Below are 17,696 nucleotides of genomic sequence, written 5' to 3'. Positions count from 1 at the left end.
ATAGTGTCACTGCACTCCAGCCTGGTGCCTGGTGACTGAGTGAGACTCTGATTCAAAAAATAAATAAATAATAAATAAAATTCTTGATCAGATGGTGGAAGATTGAAAAATACAATAAAAATTAAAGAAATGAGAAAGTATCACAATTAAAATAGCATAAAAATAAAATTTTCATAATAGTTGGAAAGATAACTAAAATTAACTTAAACTCAGGTACTATACTTAATTCACTTAAACTGTTTCTGCATTTCTATAGAATGTCTAGAGTACAAAGTTTTAAAAATATATTTATTTATTTTGAGACTGAGTTTTGCTCTTGTTGTCCAGGCTAGAGTACAATGGCACAGTCTCGGCTCACTGCAACCTCTGCCTTCTGGGCTCAAGCGATTCTCCTGCTTCGGCCTCCTGAGTAGCTGGGATTACACGCATGCACCATCATGTCCGGCTGCTTTTGTATTTTTGGTAGAGATAGGTTTTCTCCATGTTGGTCAGGCTGGTCTTGCACTCCTGATCTCAGGTGATCCCCCGGCTGCCTCAGCCTCCCAAAAAGTGCTGGGATTACAGGTGTGAGCTACCATGCCTGCCCTAAAAAAAGTTTTAAAATAGAGATGGAGTCTTGCTGTGTTGCCCAGGCTGTTCTCAAACTCCTGGGCTCAAATAATCCATCTTCCTTAGGCTCCCAAAATGCTGGAATCACAGTTGTGAGCCACCATGCTCCGTGTTAGATACTTTTAAAGGACAAATAAATGTCTTCAGATTTGTGGAGGAATGTCTCCTTCTTAATGCTCATTTAACTGTTGAGTCAGAAAAATACCTATTTATCTTATCAAATGATTATCTTGGAATTTAAATAAGTGAAAATAAGATGAAATCTGGCTTTGCAGACCAATTGCTTATTTGCAAATGTTACTTTGTATATTTTGCTTCCATCAAAGTTGGGAGAAATAATAAAGCCCAGCATTTCAAATAAACTATAATGGAAAAGTTATTTGTTAAGTTCATTCAAAATTATAAAGGACACTATTTTTCTGTCTGATAGATCAAGTCCTCAAGACTAAAATTTTTTTTTTTTTTTTGAGACAGGGTCTCACTCTGTCACCCAGGCTGGAGTGCAGTGGCACAGTCATGGCTCACTGCAGCCTCAAATTTCTGGGTTCCAGCGATCCTCCCACTTCAGCCTCCTGAGTAGCTGGGACGATAGGCGTGTGCGATCACACCTGGCTAATTTTCGTATTTTTAGTAGAGACAGGGTTTCACCATGTTGCCCAGGCTGGTCTCAAACTCTTGAGGTCAAGGCATCCACCCACCTTGGCCTCCCAAAGTGCTGCGATTGAATTTTTAAGTTCATCCCAGGAGCATTTTCATTAACTATTCTGTGCAAACACTTTCTCACACAATTGTTCTGGAATCTACGTAAGCACCATAAATATGTATTAAAATTCTCCTGACCATAACATTTAACATATATTCGCATTTTCCAGTACTGGTTTTGCTTGCTCTGCTAAAGACACATTCTGAAAGTGGGAGTTCTTTCTTGGTTTATCTAATATAGATGGCTCCATGGGAGAGAAGAGGAACCACGTGGGACCTTGAGCCAACAAGACATAGCATATAACTGCAGCTCCTTACATTTTGTCTTTGTAAAGATACCCATATAGTCTTCTGTTAAGAATGAGTAATAATAATAATTATTATTATTATTATTACTGAGACAGAGTCTTGCTCTCTGACCCAGGCTGGAGTGCAATGGTATGATCTCCACTCACTGCAACCTCTGCCTCTTGGGTTTAAGCGACTCTTCTGCCTCAGCCTCCCAAGTAGCTGGGATTACAGGCGTGTGCCACCACACCTGGCTAATTTTTGTATTTTTAGTAGAGATGGGGGTTTTTCACCATGTTGGTTGGCCAGATTTGTCTGGAACTCCTGACCTCAAATGATCTGCCTATCTTGGCCTCCTAAGATGCTGGGCTTACATCTTAGGAGGTGTAATCCACCGTGCCCGGACTGAGAATGAATTATTAAATGACCTTTTCTTACTTACAAATTGTACTTGGGAGTAGAGAGGGAAGATCCTTCATGTCTAATGTTAGCTGCTCAGCCTGACCACCAGTCCACATGAACGTGGTACTAAACAGGAGGCAGAGGTGCCAAGGAGGCCCTGGGGGTGAAGTGGGGTGCCTGTGGAGGTTGTGAAGCAGACAGGCAGGCTGCCAGGCATCAACAGAGCGACTCTCCTTCCCTGTCTCCCTCCGGTCGGGGTGATTCAGATAATCAGTTCTCATCCTATATCATATTCATTACCTAGACATTTATTGAGCTTCCACTGGGTGCCAGGCAATGTCAGGGCTACATGATTAATTGGAATGTATCTCAAGAAATTCACAGCCTACTCTGAACCTGAAGTTCATGGGACCCTTACCAGGACATTACAAACTACACAAATTTGTGAATATATTTGCAATGGTGGATGGAATCAATAGCTTATATCAAATTCTCAGTCATTCATGACCCCAAGAACGTTAACGACCTTGTTAGGGTGAGGATATTGCTGTTGTTAGACAGATGAAAGACAAGGGCTCATTTAAAGAGTGGCTCCTCCTCTGTCTAAGCCAGCTGTGCCCTGAGCAGAACACTTCTGTAACTAAAGCCTAAGAGCCCACTCGTGTTTCCTCAGCACCAGTGGCACACTTGACCCATACTGAGCTTGCAGATAATCAAAATCCCCGCGTTGCTGGTGTTCACTGTCACTTGCTAATATCCCCTATACTTGCACAGTTGTCATTAATTTTTTGAAGCTAACCATAGGACACTTCAGCAAGTTCGTCTCATTCAACTCAACCCAATATTTTTTGTTTTTTGACATATGCAAGAAAGGAAGGAACCAGCTCAATTCACTTTTTTCTTTTCTTTTCTTTCATGGTGGTTTTTTTTTTTTTTTTTTTTTTAACATTAGACAGGGTCTTTCTCTGTCACCCAGGCTGGAGTGCAGTGGTGCAATCTCGGCTTACTGCAACTACCACCTCCCAGGTTCAAGTGATTCTCCGGCCTCAGCATCCTGAGTAGCTGGGATTATAGGCGGTGCTGCCATGCTCAACTGCTTTTTTGTACTTTGCTAGAGATGTGGTTTCACCATGTTGTCCAGGCTAGTCTTGAACTCCTAACCTCAAGTGATCCTCCCGCCTCGGCCTCCCAAAGCACTGGGATTATATGCATGAGCCACCATGCCCGACCTCAATCCACTTTTAACACTGTTTTTTGTTCTTTTGAGTACTTGTTGTAAAAGTCTTTTTAAATTAGCTTTTCTCTAATGTTGTGATTAAGTTGTATTTAACAAAATTCAGCCATTCCTTTCAACAACTCAAAATATTCATTAAGGACGAGTGTGGTGGCTTACTATCTGTAATCCCAGCACTTTGGGAGGCCAAGGTAGGTGGATCACTTGAGGTCAGGAGTTTGAGACCAACCTGGCCAACGTGGCAAAACCATGTCTTTACCAAAAATACAAAAATTAGCTGAGTGTGCTGGCTTCTGCCTGTAATCCCAGGTACTTAGGAGGAGGCTATGGCATGAGAATCACTTGAACCCAGGAGGTAGAGATTGCAGTGAGCCAGGATTGCGCCACTGCACTCCAGCCTGGGTGACAGAGTGAGACTTAGTCTCAAAACAGTAAAAATAATAATAATAATAATAATAATAAGTGTTCATTAGGAATATTACCTCTTGGCCAGGTGCAGTGGCTCATGCCTATAATCCCAACACTTCGGGAGGCTGAGGTGTGTGGATCACATGAGGTCAGGAATTCGAGACCAGCCTGGCCAACATGGTGAAACCCTGTCTCTATTAAAAATACGAACGTTAGCCGGGTGTGGTGACACATGCCTGTAGTCCCAGCTACTCCAATTCTGAGGCAGGAGAATCCCTTGTACCTGGGAGGTGGAAGTTGCAGTGAGCCATTATCACGCCATTGCGCTCCAAACTGGGCAACAGAGCAAGACTTTGTCTTAAAAAAAAAAAAAAAAAGAAAAAAAATTCTTACCCATGCTCGTCATATGGGCATACCTTGATATTCCTTGTAGTATAGCTTAATTACATCCTGAATGTTCCCAGGCTACTGTAACAGTAAGAAGTCTATGCCAAGAGCCCTTGTGGGCTCTGTGTGCTGTATCTGAGATGTCTTGATGGCATCAATTTAGAGACTTAGTGATGTTCATTTGTGGTCCTGGTCCTCCCCAGGACAAATAAGTGCTGTCAAGCTACGTACAGCTCTGTCTTGATCTGGGGATGTGATGTCAGTAACAGTGTTGGAACAAAGATTGCCTTTAGACTAATGCAGAGGCAACTCTACTTTTCTTCCAGTCGTGTTCTCTATATGCATCCTCAGAAATGTCTTGCATAAAAAGTTTTTAAAATAAATATTATTACTATAAAACCAAGTCCCAGCTGTGCTCAGTAGCTCACATGTGTAATCCTAGCACTTTGGAAGAGGCCAAGGCAGGTGGATCATTTGAGGTCAGGAGTTCAAGACCACCCTGACCATCATTGTGAAACCCCATCTCTACTAAAAATACAAAAAATGGGTTGGGTGTGGTGGCGGGTGCCTGTAATCCCAACTACTCAGGAGGCTGAGGCAGGAGAAACACTTGAACCTGGGAAGTGGAGGTTGCGGTGAGCTGAGATTGCACCACTGCACTCCAGTCTGGACAAAAGAGCAAGGCTCTGTCTTAGTCAATCAATCAATCCAATCAAACCAACCAACTCCTGCTTCCAGCTTTTTCCATTTTTTCCTCCATATCACCTCCTATTTTTTTTTCTCCTTTCTATTCTGTGGTTCCGATACCTTCACTTAAAATCTGTTCTCTTTTGTTTCACTGCTGGCTTTCTTTGCCTGATGGTTGCATCTAAAGTGGTTCTCAGCTCCTTCCACCAGAATCTGCAATTGGATTCTACCACCCACATCACCTCCTTTCACCTTGGGAAGCAGTCCTGTCACCTATAGCTGCCCTAATACATCCTTCAGCAATGTTACAGAAAACAAAGTTTTCAGTGGTTTGCAGTCATTGGCTTCAAGGCATGTCTGACTTCAGAATAACAGCATAAGATGGGTCATGATTTGTTCAGAGGTCCAGCTCATCTCAGCCCCAAAACCCCTGCCTGTTTTGCCGATACAATCAAACATCCAAATGGCATTTCAGGGCAAAGCATAGACTGGTGGCTGTGATCCCATTGACAATGCAGGTTCATCTGTGTTTCTAACCACAGTAAAACGGTCTTCTGTGATAGTCTTGGAGATAGGTCCAGCAAAACCAAATGCCAGTGCTTGTTTAACTGGATTTCACGTTTCCTCCTAGGTAAACATGGTGTTCTTAGTTGTAACCTCATGCTGTATTTTTCTTCTGGTCAAGATTCCATTTTATGTTGAATGTATTTTCGTACCACTTAGCCCAGCATTTCATGCCAATAGTACATTTTGATACTGAATGTATGTGCTTGCTTCGTTTTCTTGTTGTTCCAAGAGAAATACCACAGGATTTCTTTTCTTCTGTTTCTCATAATGTCTGGAGTGGTGGCTGCCCAGTAGGATATTTAAGCCTTCCAGGTCTAGTCAGCCTGAGATTTGGACTTACTGAGACAGCAGCTTCTAGCTTATGTTAAATGGAAGAAAGTAATAGAAGTCCATTTTTCTCCTAGTCAAAAAAACAATTGCAAATTGAAAGTCGAGTATTAAGAGAAACAGCAACCACTGTTTAAGCTGATATTTTCCCTGACTCATTTATAAAAAAGTATTATTTACCGTGTGGAGGGTGGTGTTTAAGTGTATATGGCTGGGTGCGTGTAGGTGTACATAGTTCCTTTCCTGTGAAGCCTACCACAAAGCATTACATAAAGGCCACAGTGTCATTATGATTTACCTGTGACGTTAAAATATAATGCTGAATTCCATATAGAAATATTTATTAAGACATTGCGTGCTTATTCAAACATTGCTTATGCCAAATATTATTTTAATACATAAAATTACCATTTCAAGTTTTAACCACTCTTACCTTTAAAAAATAAACTCCACATTTTCTTTTTTTTTGAGATGGGCATCTTGCTCTCTCGCCAGGCTGGAGTGCAGTAGTATGATCTCAGCTCACTGCAACCTCTGCCTTCTGGGTTCAAGTGATTCTCCTGCCTTGGCCTTCTGATTAGCTGGGGTTACAGGTGCACACTACCACACCCAGCTGATTTTTGTATTTTTAGTAGAGATGGGGCTTCACCATGTTGGCCAGGCTGGTCTCGAACTCCTGACCTCATGATCCGCCTGCCTTGGCCTTTCAAAGTGCTGGGATTACAGGTGTGAGCCACTGTGCCCGACCACAACATTTTCTTACTTTTTTTTTTTTTCCTGAGAGTCTCACTCTGTCGCCTAGGCCAGAGTGTAGTAGTGCGGTGTCAGCTCACTGCAGCCTCCACCTCCTGGGTTCAAGCAATTCTCCTGCCTCATCCTCCTGAGTTAGCTGGACTACAGGCATGCACCACCATACCTGGCTAATTTGTATTTTTAGTAGAGATGGGGTTTCACCATGTTGGTCAGGCTGGTCTCAAACTCCTGACCTCGTGATCCACTCACCTCAGCCTCCCAGAGTGCTGGGATTACAGGCATGGGCCACTGCACCCAGCCCATTTTCTTACTGTTTTAATCAATATATTTCTGTATATGTCAGGCTTTTTTAAAAAATCCTCCCATGAATAATGACAGTTAATGGATAGCACCTGAGAAAAACATCCATGAATCTGCCTTGATACTAATAAATATAGAGGGAATAGAAAATTTAAAGAGGCACTGTTTTAAAAGCTTCATAGTAATAATTGATTTAAGCCATAATAGTCAATGATGCTAAAATCATGGGGTAAAAATATATTGGAGAATGGGATATTTACATAGTCTCAAACTATTTCTTCACAGATTACTCATTAATGACTGAAAAAATTCCAATGGAGAAATCTGGCAGATTCCATCCTAATCAAGAGATCAAAGTTATCACCGATTATAAGACACATTGACCGTTCATGCCTCTGAATGCACTGAGAAGCAAATAATTTTTGTACTTTCCCTGTCAAAAAAAAAAAATTTAGTAATCTGAATCTAAGCATGAGGAAACTATCAGACAGATTCTAATTGAAGGTTTGAATTGGCCTGGTTTCTTTCCAAAATATCAGTGCCATGAAAGACCAAGGAGGGTTCGGGAGCTGTTTCAGATCAAAGGAGACTAAAGATGTTACAACAACTAGATCCTAGATTGCCAAAAACCTTTTTTTTTTTTTTTTTTGAGATGGAGTCTTGCTCTGTCACCCAAGCTGGAATGCAGTTGTGCGATCTCGGCTCACTGCAACCTCCACCTCTCGGGTTCAAAAGATTCTCCTGCCTCAGCCTCCTGAGTAGCTACAGGCACACGCCACCACGCCTGGCTAATTTTTTGTATCTTTAGTAGAGATGTGATTTCATCTTGTTGGCCAGGATGGTCTTGATCTCCTGACCTCGTGATCCGTCCACCTCAGCTTCCCAAATTGTTGGGATTACAGGCGTGAGCCACCGCTCCTGGCCCACAATTTTATTTTATTTTTTTTAACAAAGCATCACTATGCAAAGATGTTGATCCATGCCAGTCTGCCTCAGGTCTGCAGCAAGATGTACTTGCACCAAAATGTAAACACTATCACTGTGCACACTATTATATAGTTGAGCTGACATTTTTTCCTTAGCATGATGTTGATGAAGGAAGCCGTATGCTACTTTGCATTCTGTAGTGAAGTTCTTATCTCATCACAGGCTGGCATTAAACTTTCTGTGAGCTAGTCCCAGACTACAGGCACACTTTGAGTAGTACTTGTAAAGAACAGTATTAGAAAAATACTTTCGGTATTCAGTATTTAGTCAAACTGGAATGTGAAATGTATGATAACGCAATTGTGAAAGTTGCATTTCCTGCATTTGATAATAGTATCATGGTTAGTTAAAAGAATGTCTTTGTTAGGGCCAGGCGCAGTGGCTCACGCCTATAATCCCAGCACTTTGGGAGGCCGAGGCAGGTGGATCACAAGGTCAAGAGATTGAGACCATCTTGGTCAACATGGTGAAACCCCATCTCTATTAAAAATACAAAAATTAGCTAGGCATGGTGGCGCGTGCCTGTAATCCCAGCTACTCAGGAGGCTGAGGCGGGAGAATTGCCTGAACTCAGGAGGCGGAGGTTGCGGTGAGCCGAGATCGTGCCATTGCACTCCAGCCTGGGTAACAAGAGCAAAACTCCCTCTCAAAAAAAAAAAAAAAAAAAAGAAGAATGTCTTTGTTTCTAAAAGATGCATGCTAAAATGTTTATGGGTTAAGGGTCATGATGTCTGCAATTTAGTTGCAAATGGTTTAGCAAAAAGCTGTAATTTTGTGTGTCTGTGTGTGTGTGTGTGTGTGTGTGTGTGTGTAGGAAAAACATGCATGTAAATGTGGCAAAATGTTAAAAATTAGTGATTCTAGGTGAAGAGTATACTACTCTTGCAGTACTCTTACATGTTTTATATAGGTTTAAAATTGTTTAAAGATTTTTAAAAAAGAAAGCCTGGGTGAGTTGGATTATGCCTGTAATCCCAGCACTTTGGGAGGCCGCGGTGGGTGAATCACGAGGTCAGGAGTTCAAGACCAGCCTGACCAATATGTTGAAACCCTGTCTGTACTAAAAACACAAAAATTAGCCAGGCGTGGTGGTACATGCCTGTAGTCCCAGCTACTCGGGAGGCTGAGGCAGGAGAATTGCTTGAACCCGGGAAGTGGAAGTTGCAGTGAGCCGAGATCATGCCACTGCATTCCAGCCTGGGCAACACAGTGAGACTCCATCTAAAAAAATGAAATTAGAAAGGAATTTTCAATTAAACAAAAAAAAAAACGGAAAAAAGAAAAAAAAAAGAAGTGAATTTTCTAGAAAGGCAAATATTAGCCATGTTGTTGGCAGTCGTAGCACTGAATGCTTTGCTTAATGAACTTGAGTACCAGTTGAAAGTCTTGTTACATGTGTGTTGCTGGACTTCTTACATGCTCTGAGTTACTGCTTCAGAGAATGGTCATATCTTTGGCCCTGTGGTTTGCCTCTTTAACTACACTTGACTTTAACTGTGATCCTAGGTACTTTTACTGGGATAAATAAATAAATAAATGAAGCCATCTAATCTTTGCTTTCTGCTGAAAATCAGGTTTCCGAGCAGGAAATGGATGAAGTGATAGCACGCAGCACTTATCAGGAGAGCAAAGAGGCCAATTCCTCTCCTGGCTTAGGTACTGTAATCACACATTTTCATTTAGCGTTCAGAAGGGTTTCTCATTAAGTTCACCCTGACGCACTCCCCGGTGCTGTATTATTGGATTCTTTGTAATTATCAGGTTTGGCAAAAGTAGCTGTCAAAGACAATCTGTGCTTTCTCTTGGCTGCTACTTTTGATTTCTGCAGTTATTTAATGTGCTTCATTAAAGATCTAATTATGCATGCTTCTTATACTACTTTCAAGTAATTTGCAAAGGTGAGTTAGAAGCATTTCATATGTTCATGCTTGATTCATCCGAAATACTAAAGATGAAAGGAAAACGATAACCAAAATGTCAGTAGTTTGGTAGATGCAGAGTATTCTCTACCAAAAAGCCTGAGATTTCCTTAAGTGAATTTAAAAGTTTTCATTCAAAGAGGGTAATAGAGGAGCAAAAATCATGATTTCTCTCTTAAGTGGAAAAGTTCAGGCAGAGAAGGCTTGAGATAGCAGGAATTTCATATAAATTTAGAATAAGAAGCATTGTATCAAGTTTTAAAAATAATGTTTCCTTTAGCATGGAAGTCTAAAGGGACTCTTCACACATTTCAGAGTTTGGGATTATACTGATGTTCGGATTGCTACCTGGGAGGAAAAGGAACTGAGACATAAATTATTAGTTGTCAGAAGAAAAGGAAAGCATAGGATTTTTTTTGGCAGTCATGAAATATCCTGGTTATTTTGACACTGCCATCATAGGTTCTTTATTCAACCAGTTCATCATCCCGACCTGCCTGAAAGCTGTGCTCTCATGATTCTAGCATTTCCACTTGATCATTTATAAAAGAGTTTATGAAGCCATAATCCTCATGCCCAAAGTTCCTTCTGCTTCATGGCATATAGTTTAAATCCTGAGCCTGTTTATCCTGCAGTTAAAAACTAAAATAGATATTCAGTCCTCTCCTCAGTTCTTTCATGAGTTTCTTGGGTGATGTTCATTTGTTCATTCATCCTTCAATCCATTCAGCAATTTATCACCAAAAACTTAATAGATACGAAGTACAGTGTCCAGCTCCGGGGGATCAGATCAGTCAACATTTTTGCTTTGTAGATTGAAGAAGAGAGAGAAGACACATCTACTCATACATGATATGATGTGTATGAAAGTTGATGTGTAGATAGGATACAACACTGGAAATTCAGAAGAAATTTGAACTGGGATCATCATTCAGGCAGTAGCATCTGAGATAGGGCTTGAAGCTTCATGGCAGATGGGATGGGTGCGAGGATCAGATACCCAGGTAGACTGCATGCATGCCTACACCTGTGCATGAAGCCCATCGCCGGCAAAGGGAGTTTTGTTGACTGTGTTTGCCCCCTCCTTTTCTAGTTTAGGATGTGAGCCTATTTGTGACTTGAGCTTTATTGTTTTGTCAATATGCAAATTTTCCCTCCAACAGGTACCCCCTTGAAGAGTCCCTCTCTTGCAAAAAAGGTGAGTCAAGGTGCACTGCTACGTACCTCTCCGAGCTGGACCACAAGCCAATTCCTGGAGCCCACAAGTCAAGCCTAAGGGCCCAGTCCCTGTTCCTGCCCATCAGTCGTGTTTGCCACTTTATATAGGAAATCACAACAATGTTCACTTGAGAACAGATGCAAAAATGTGTGTTTCTTTTGTTAAACGCTTATCCAGGAAAAGAACAAAATAAAATAACTAGTTGGTTTTTTGTTTTGTTTTGTTTTTTTGAGATGGAGTTTTGCTCTTGTTGCCCAGGCTGGAGTGCAATGGCATGATCTCGGCTCACTGTAACCTCTGCCTCCCGGGTTCAAGTGATTCTCCTGCCTCAGCCTCCCAAGTATCGGGGACTACAGGTGCCTGCCATCACACCTGGATAATTTTTGTATATTTGGTAGAGATGGGGTTTCACCGTGTTGGGCAGGCTGGTCTCTGACTCCTGACCTCGGGATCAGCCGGCCTCAAGCCTCCCTAAGTGTTGAGATTACAGGCGTGAGCCACCATGCCTGGCCTTACAATTTGCAAAATAACTTTTCAAATTTCTCCATAATAAAGCAGGCTGAGCTGGGACTTGGGACTTTAAGGAAGATGTGGAATCATCCTCAGCCAGGTTCTTGCAGAGTCTCAGTACATTGGGGTGCAGGATTCAGACTCCCCTGATTTTTGTTCGCCACTTGGCTAGACTGGTTGGCTTGAATCACATTTGGCTTCTCCATCGCATCCCCACAGTGTTTTTCCTGGGATGCTGGATGTTCTGCTGCTGTGGCTTTTCTGATCATTGCCAAAAATTTAGCCCAAAACAAAAAAAAAAAAGTCTCTAAACACATTGTCTGGCAGCAGTCACCTTTTTATTCATTAGTTGTCAATTTCACCATCCTGAAGTAAATGGAGGTTGGTGTTTACTATCACAGCTGTTTCAAATGACCATGGATTAGAACGAAGTGTTCTTGGAAAGATAAGATGTAATTTACCCTTTAAAATCTGCTTCTGGTGCATTTTCTTAGTCATTGGACATTTTCTTCTTCAACAGGACTCCCTGATTTCTGAATCTGAACTCTCCCAGTACTTTGTTCACGATGTTCCTGGCCCCTTGTCGGACTTCATGGTGGCCGGCTCTGAGGACGAGGATCACCCAGGAAGTGGCTGCAGCACATCGGAGGATGGCAGCCTGCCTCCCAGCACCTCCAGTAAGCAGGGGCACCCCAGGGGGTTGGGCTCTGCATTCCAGGCATCAGTGACTGCTTTCCACCTCTGTGCTGGCGGCTACAATGGTTTAACTACCTTGCTGCTGTAATAAGAGAAAAGAGCTGGAGACCAGGCTGTAATCTCAGCACTTTGGGAGGCCGAGGCGGGTGGATCACCTGAGGTCAGGAGTTTGAGACCAGCCTGGCTAACATGGCGAAACCCCATCTCTACTAAAAATACAAAAATTAGTTGGGCATGTTGGCATGTGCCTGTAATCCCAGCTACTTGGGAGGCTGAGGCAGGAGAATCATTTGAACCCAGGAGGCAGAGGTTGCAGTGAGCTGAGGTCGCGCCATTGCACTCTAGCCCGGGTGACAAAAGTGAAATTTCATCTCAAAAAAAAAAAAAAAGAACCGGAGACAATGCTGTACCCTAAGAGTTTACTCTTGGAAAATGCAGCCACTGTTAGTGACTGGCCACTGAGTTACTCACTAAACAGGCTGGATGCACGTTCTGTAGCAGGGGTGGGTGGTGGCTAAACCAGACCTGCTTTCAATGCCATTTACATAATGTATTCTTTAATCTTATGGCATCAAATCAGGGTGGGCAGCCTGATGTCCTTATATTTTTACATTTTAGGGAATCCAGCCCAATTCCAGGTGCCTTCCTTCACTAGCCCTAGCTTCATTCTTTATAGAAGGCAGTGAATTAAAGATTAAGAACTCATAAGAGACATATTATCAAAAGCTTTTTTAAATCTCATTGGTACATCTATCCAAGATAATATGAGATGATAATCTGACGTGATTCATACCAGTTTCTCAGACTTCTTTCTGCTGGTGAGGTTTCCTGTTAATTTCTGACGTCTGAAGAACATCCCCTTGTTTTAGGAGAGGCAGGCAATGGTCACTCTATTCGGAGCTATTGACAAGCTGGCTCTGTTCTTATAGAAACATTTCAAGGTGCAAACACATACCGTTTTTCACTACATTTAACAAGATATAAAAACTTTGCAGATTTAGGTTGGCATTGTTCTAGAGTACCTTTGAGACATAGGACGGTTCAGGCTTTGCTGTACCACACTGCAGGCACTCATGTGCCTGTCAATCAAGTGTCCCTTCCTGCAGGTAAAGGAAAGACCTCAAGGGGCCAAGAAGGCAGCCCAGGTGTGTGGGACATGCCATCAGTCCTCAGGAGGACTTATACAGAGGAATTCTCAGCAGCATTTAGGTTGAACACTAACAATGTGTTAGACATCATGGAGGTGGAAGAATTAAGTTTCTGTCTTCTGACAGCGCATGTCTGAATTAATCCACAGGTTGGCGTTTAAGAAAAAAAGGGGCTGGGTAGGTCAGTAGGGAAAAGAGAAAGGCAGGCTATCCACTCAGTATAGCCTGCAGGAAACCGTGTTGCCTAGGCTTTGTATCCAGTGGCTGGAGGTTGTGTGTGTGGTGGTTGGTTGGTTGTTTTGTATTTGAGACGGAGTCTCGCTCTGTCGCCAGGCTGGAGTGCGGTGGCACGATCACAGCTCACTACAAGCTCGGTCTCACAGGTTCAAGCGATTTTCCTGCCTCAGCTTCCCAAGTAGCTGGAACTTCAGGTGCGCACCACCACACCTGGCTAATTTTTGTATTTTTAGTAGACACGGGGTTTCTCCGTGTTGGCCAGGATGGTCTTGGTCTCTTGACCTCAGGATCCACCCGCCTCGGCCTCCCAAAGTGCTGGATTACAGGCATGAGCCACTGCACCTGGCTGTATGTCTGGTGTTAGCGAATGTGGAAATGCTTACATGTTAATGAAGGGGTCAGATGATAAGACAGGGCCAAGTGAGAAGCTCAGTTTCACTTGACTTTTCTGTGCCCACCTCCGACAGCTCACAAGGAGCCTGGAAAAGCCAGAGCCAACAGCCTTGTGACTCTTGGGAGCCAGCGGACCTCTGGGCTCTTCCACAAGCAGGTGACAGTGGCCAGGCAAGCCAGTCTCCCTGGAAGCCCGCAGGCCCTCCGCAACCCTCTCCTCCGCCAGAGGAAGGTAGGCTGCTACGATGCCAATGATGCCAGTGATGAGGAAGAATTTGACGGAGAAGGGGACTGCATTTCACTCCCAGGGGCCCTCCTGGGTCCCAGCAGGCCTCTGGCAGAGGATGACTCGAGGTGTGTCTTGATCTCTTCCAAGGTCGTGGATGTCAACAACCAAGAGGAACGACCCCAGAAAACACTGGTCAGCAAGGCTGTCTCGGCGCCTCTTCTTGGCAGCTCGGTGGACTTAGAGGAGAGTGTTCCAGAGAGCATGGTGGGTGCTCCTTCCCATGTAGCCAGCCTCACAGACTCTGCAGAGGCCCCCAAGGGGAGCCCTGGAAGCTGGTGGAGGAAGGAACTGCCAGGATCAAGTAGTGCACCCAAATTGGAATATACAGTCCATACAGACACCCAGAGTCCAATGAACACTGGGAGCCCCAGTCCCCCCCAGCAGAAGAATGAAGGCCTGGCCTCCAAGCACAGACCAGTGGCCAGGGTCAGCCCGCAGTGCAAGAGATCCGAGGCTGAGGTCAGGCTCAGTGGCTCAGAGACAGTGAACCTGACTGGCAGAGCCAATGAGCCACACGATCTGGACTCAGGAGTCCAGGCCACTTCCATCAAAGTGACTGTTGCTGGCTTTCGGCCAGGTGGAGCTGTGGAGAAGGTAACTGACTTTTTCTTAAGTAACTTGGTGTGGAAGTGCATGAATACGTGTGAGTGAAGATGGAGTCTGTTGGAAAGCGTGGGTAAGCTGCCAGTGGGAAAGGATGATGGCTGGAGAATTACCTTTCAACAGAGTCATTCACTTTAATACCTGGACTGCTTGGGAGGTTTTTCTTGTTGTTGTTTTGTTTTTGAGATGGAGTCTCACTCCATCACCCAGGCTGGAGTGCAGTGGCGCAATCTCAGCTCACTGCAATCTCTGCCTCCCAGCTTCAAGCGATTCTCCTGTCTCAGCTTCCCAAGTAGCTGGGACTTAGGCCCACAGCACCATGCCCAGCTAATTTTTGTACTTTTTAGTAGTGACAGGGTTTCACCATATTGGTCAGGCTGGTCTCGAACTCCTGACCTCAGGTGATCCACTCGCTTCGGCCTCCCAAAGTGCTAGGATTACAAATGTGAGCCAGCACACCCAGCTGAGGAAGCTTATTAATACATCAGCAGGTTGTGAGTCATGAGATAATTTAACCGGAAGATATTATAGAATCGCCACCTTACCTGTATATAGGGCCTGTGGCTGACAATGGCAAGTCAGTGTAGCACAGGGATAGTAAAACCCTGGGCCTGGCATGGGCTTCACTGCTGACTAGTTGGCACTAGTCACGTGACAACTTGGGCAAGTTATTGAACATGTCTGAGCTTAGTTCTCTGGGCTGGTGCTCTCTGCCTTGGTCATCTCCCAGAGTTGGGGGGTGGCATCAAATATTTGTTAACAGTGATTCCCTCCAGCTGATAAGGTTATGAGTGATACTTATGTTTTCCCAAATTTCTGCAGTGGTTATACATCATTATGGCCACTCATAACCTTGCTGGGGTATCATATGAAATAACAGGAGTGCATTCACTTAGAAATTTATAATGCACCACATTAAATGCAAATCAGTATTGTTTATGTTACTCCGTGGTTACAAGTATGTTAGAATTATGAAATGGTTCATTTTTTTTTTTTTTTTTTTTGAGACGGAGTTTCACTCTTGTTACCCAGGCTGGAGTGCAATGGCGCGATCTCGGCTCACCGCAACCTCTGCCTCCTGGGTTCAGGCAATTCTCCTGCCTCAGCCTCCTGAGTAGCTGGGATTACAGGCATGTGCCACCATGCCCAGTTTCACCATGTTGACCAGGATGGTCTCGATCTCTTGACCCTGTGAGCCACCCGCCTCGGCCTCCCAAAGTTCTGGGATTACAGGCTTGAGCCACCGCGCCCAGCCTCATTTTTTAAATATTTCAATACACCTCTACTTCAGCAAGGAGAAAGTACGAGAAATCAATGTTGTTTATAATCTCCTTAACATAAAGAACCTCTCTCTCTTTCTGAACAAAGTATCTAAGATGACTTATAAGGCCATATTTTAAAGATGTGTGTTCAAGTGGTTTATATAAAAATATACGTAAATAGACCCAGAAAATGTTAAATCATAAAAACTATACCAGGCAAAAGTCTTTTTTTAACCTTAATTTTTCATAAGTAGAAATGTACATCTTTCCTTCTCCTCAGAAATCATATATTACCTGCAACCGCTACCTGTGTTTTAAAATATAATGTTTGGCCAATGGGTAAATTTTACTTTTAAAAATTATCAGCTGGTCACAGTGGCTCACGCCTTTAATCCCAGCACTTTGGGAGGCCAAGGCAGGGGGATCATCTGAGGTCAGGAGTTCAAGACCAGTCTGGTTAACATGGCAAAACCCCATCTCTACTAAAAATACAAAAATCAGCCAGGTGTGGTGGTGTGCACCTGTAATCCCAGCTACTCGATGGGCTGAGGCAGGAGAATTGCTTGAACCCAGAAGATGGAGGTTGCACTGAGCTGAGATCATGCCACTGCACTCCAGCCTGGGTGACAGAGCAAGACTCCGTCTCAGAAAGAAGTATCAACAAGTTTTGAATAACTGTATAAAGCCAAATTAGGATTTTTATTCATAATAATTTATATCTATTAAAATAAGAGCTTTTATAGTTCTGAATTCATACTCTCAGAAATTTTGAGCAGCATTTAAAACTTGTATACAAGACTAATTTTTCTCATAAAAATTTTAGTTACAAAATTTGATTTTACTTACATCTGAGAAAGAAAATAGAATGGATTGCTATAAAGTATATATCCTCAAATATTGGAAGAAAAGAACTTTCCTCTTTTGGTAAGTGGGTTATATTCTACTGTTTTTATTTGCTACTTGATTTAAATTGAGGTGAAATTCATATAACATGAAATTAATCATTTTTAAATGCACAATTCAATGGCACTTAGTACATTCACAATGTAATGTGACCCACTGCCTCTGTCAAGTTCTGAAATTCCTCTACTGTTTTTATGTTATATTTGTGTTATTAATAAATAGAAAATTAATTGAGTTAAACCCTGAGTACGTTTCTCTCACCGGGCAACTGACATTTAATGAAATGATTTCTTACCAAAGCTGCTGAAAAACACATCATCGCTTTCACTTCTGTGCTCTGCTGCCACCTTTGGGCCATTTTATGACTCACAATGGATAAATTTCACATGAATCTGAACTATTAAAGTTTTAGAATTTCATTGCATTGGACGTTAGATAGAAGAAAGGAAGAGAAAGTAATGGACACTTAGCCAAAGCGAAGTCTTGAAATATGAAATGTCAATTTCCTGTATCCAGGTTCATTCATTCCCTCACTACCAAATTAACGAGTTAGTTTTATGGTCTTGGATATCTCTGTGCGGTCTAATAACAATACCTTACATCTGTCTAGCCTTTCATGTGCTTTGTTTGTAACTGTTCTCTTTTAATAATCTTCTTTTAAACTCTATGAGTAAGACTGGGAATGTTTTGTTCTCCCCATTTTAGAGTTGAAAAAATGGAGGCTTGGGGAGGAATGATGAGCCCATTCAATTCCTAGCAGACCTTAAACCCTGGATCTGCTGGCTCCTAGTCTAGGGCTCTTCTGACTTTTCCCAAACTAGCTCTGTTCTCTCTATATGATCTCGTCTTATGATGCGGAAAGCCTG

General features: G+C 42.9%; 1 protein-coding gene across 12 annotated transcripts in view; it reads left to right on the top strand.

Annotated features, from left to right (window-relative positions):
• Positions 1–17,696, top strand: part of PDZD2 (PDZ domain containing 2) — a 472,221-nt gene that overhangs the window by 421,727 nt on the left and 32,798 nt on the right. For 11 of the 12 annotated variants that reach the window (XM_074386830.1, XM_074386818.1, XM_074386831.1 and 8 more), the window contains 4 exons: positions 9,226–9,307; positions 10,734–10,768; positions 11,820–11,976; positions 13,848–14,656. In XM_074386830.1, coding sequence (XP_074242931.1) covers positions 9,226–9,307; positions 10,734–10,768; positions 11,820–11,976; positions 13,848–14,656 — 1,083 coding nt within the window. The remainder of the gene's footprint in view (positions 1–9,225; positions 9,308–10,733; positions 10,769–11,819; positions 11,977–13,847; positions 14,657–17,696) is intronic. The other variant, XM_074386827.1, reaches the window with a different exon arrangement.

Source organism: Saimiri boliviensis, chromosome 1, assembly GCF_048565385.1.
Source record: "Saimiri boliviensis isolate mSaiBol1 chromosome 1, mSaiBol1.pri, whole genome shotgun sequence".
In the NCBI taxonomy this organism is placed as follows: Eukaryota; Metazoa; Chordata; class Mammalia; order Primates; family Cebidae; genus Saimiri; species Saimiri boliviensis.
This window is presented reverse-complemented; position numbering and strand designations above follow the sequence as displayed.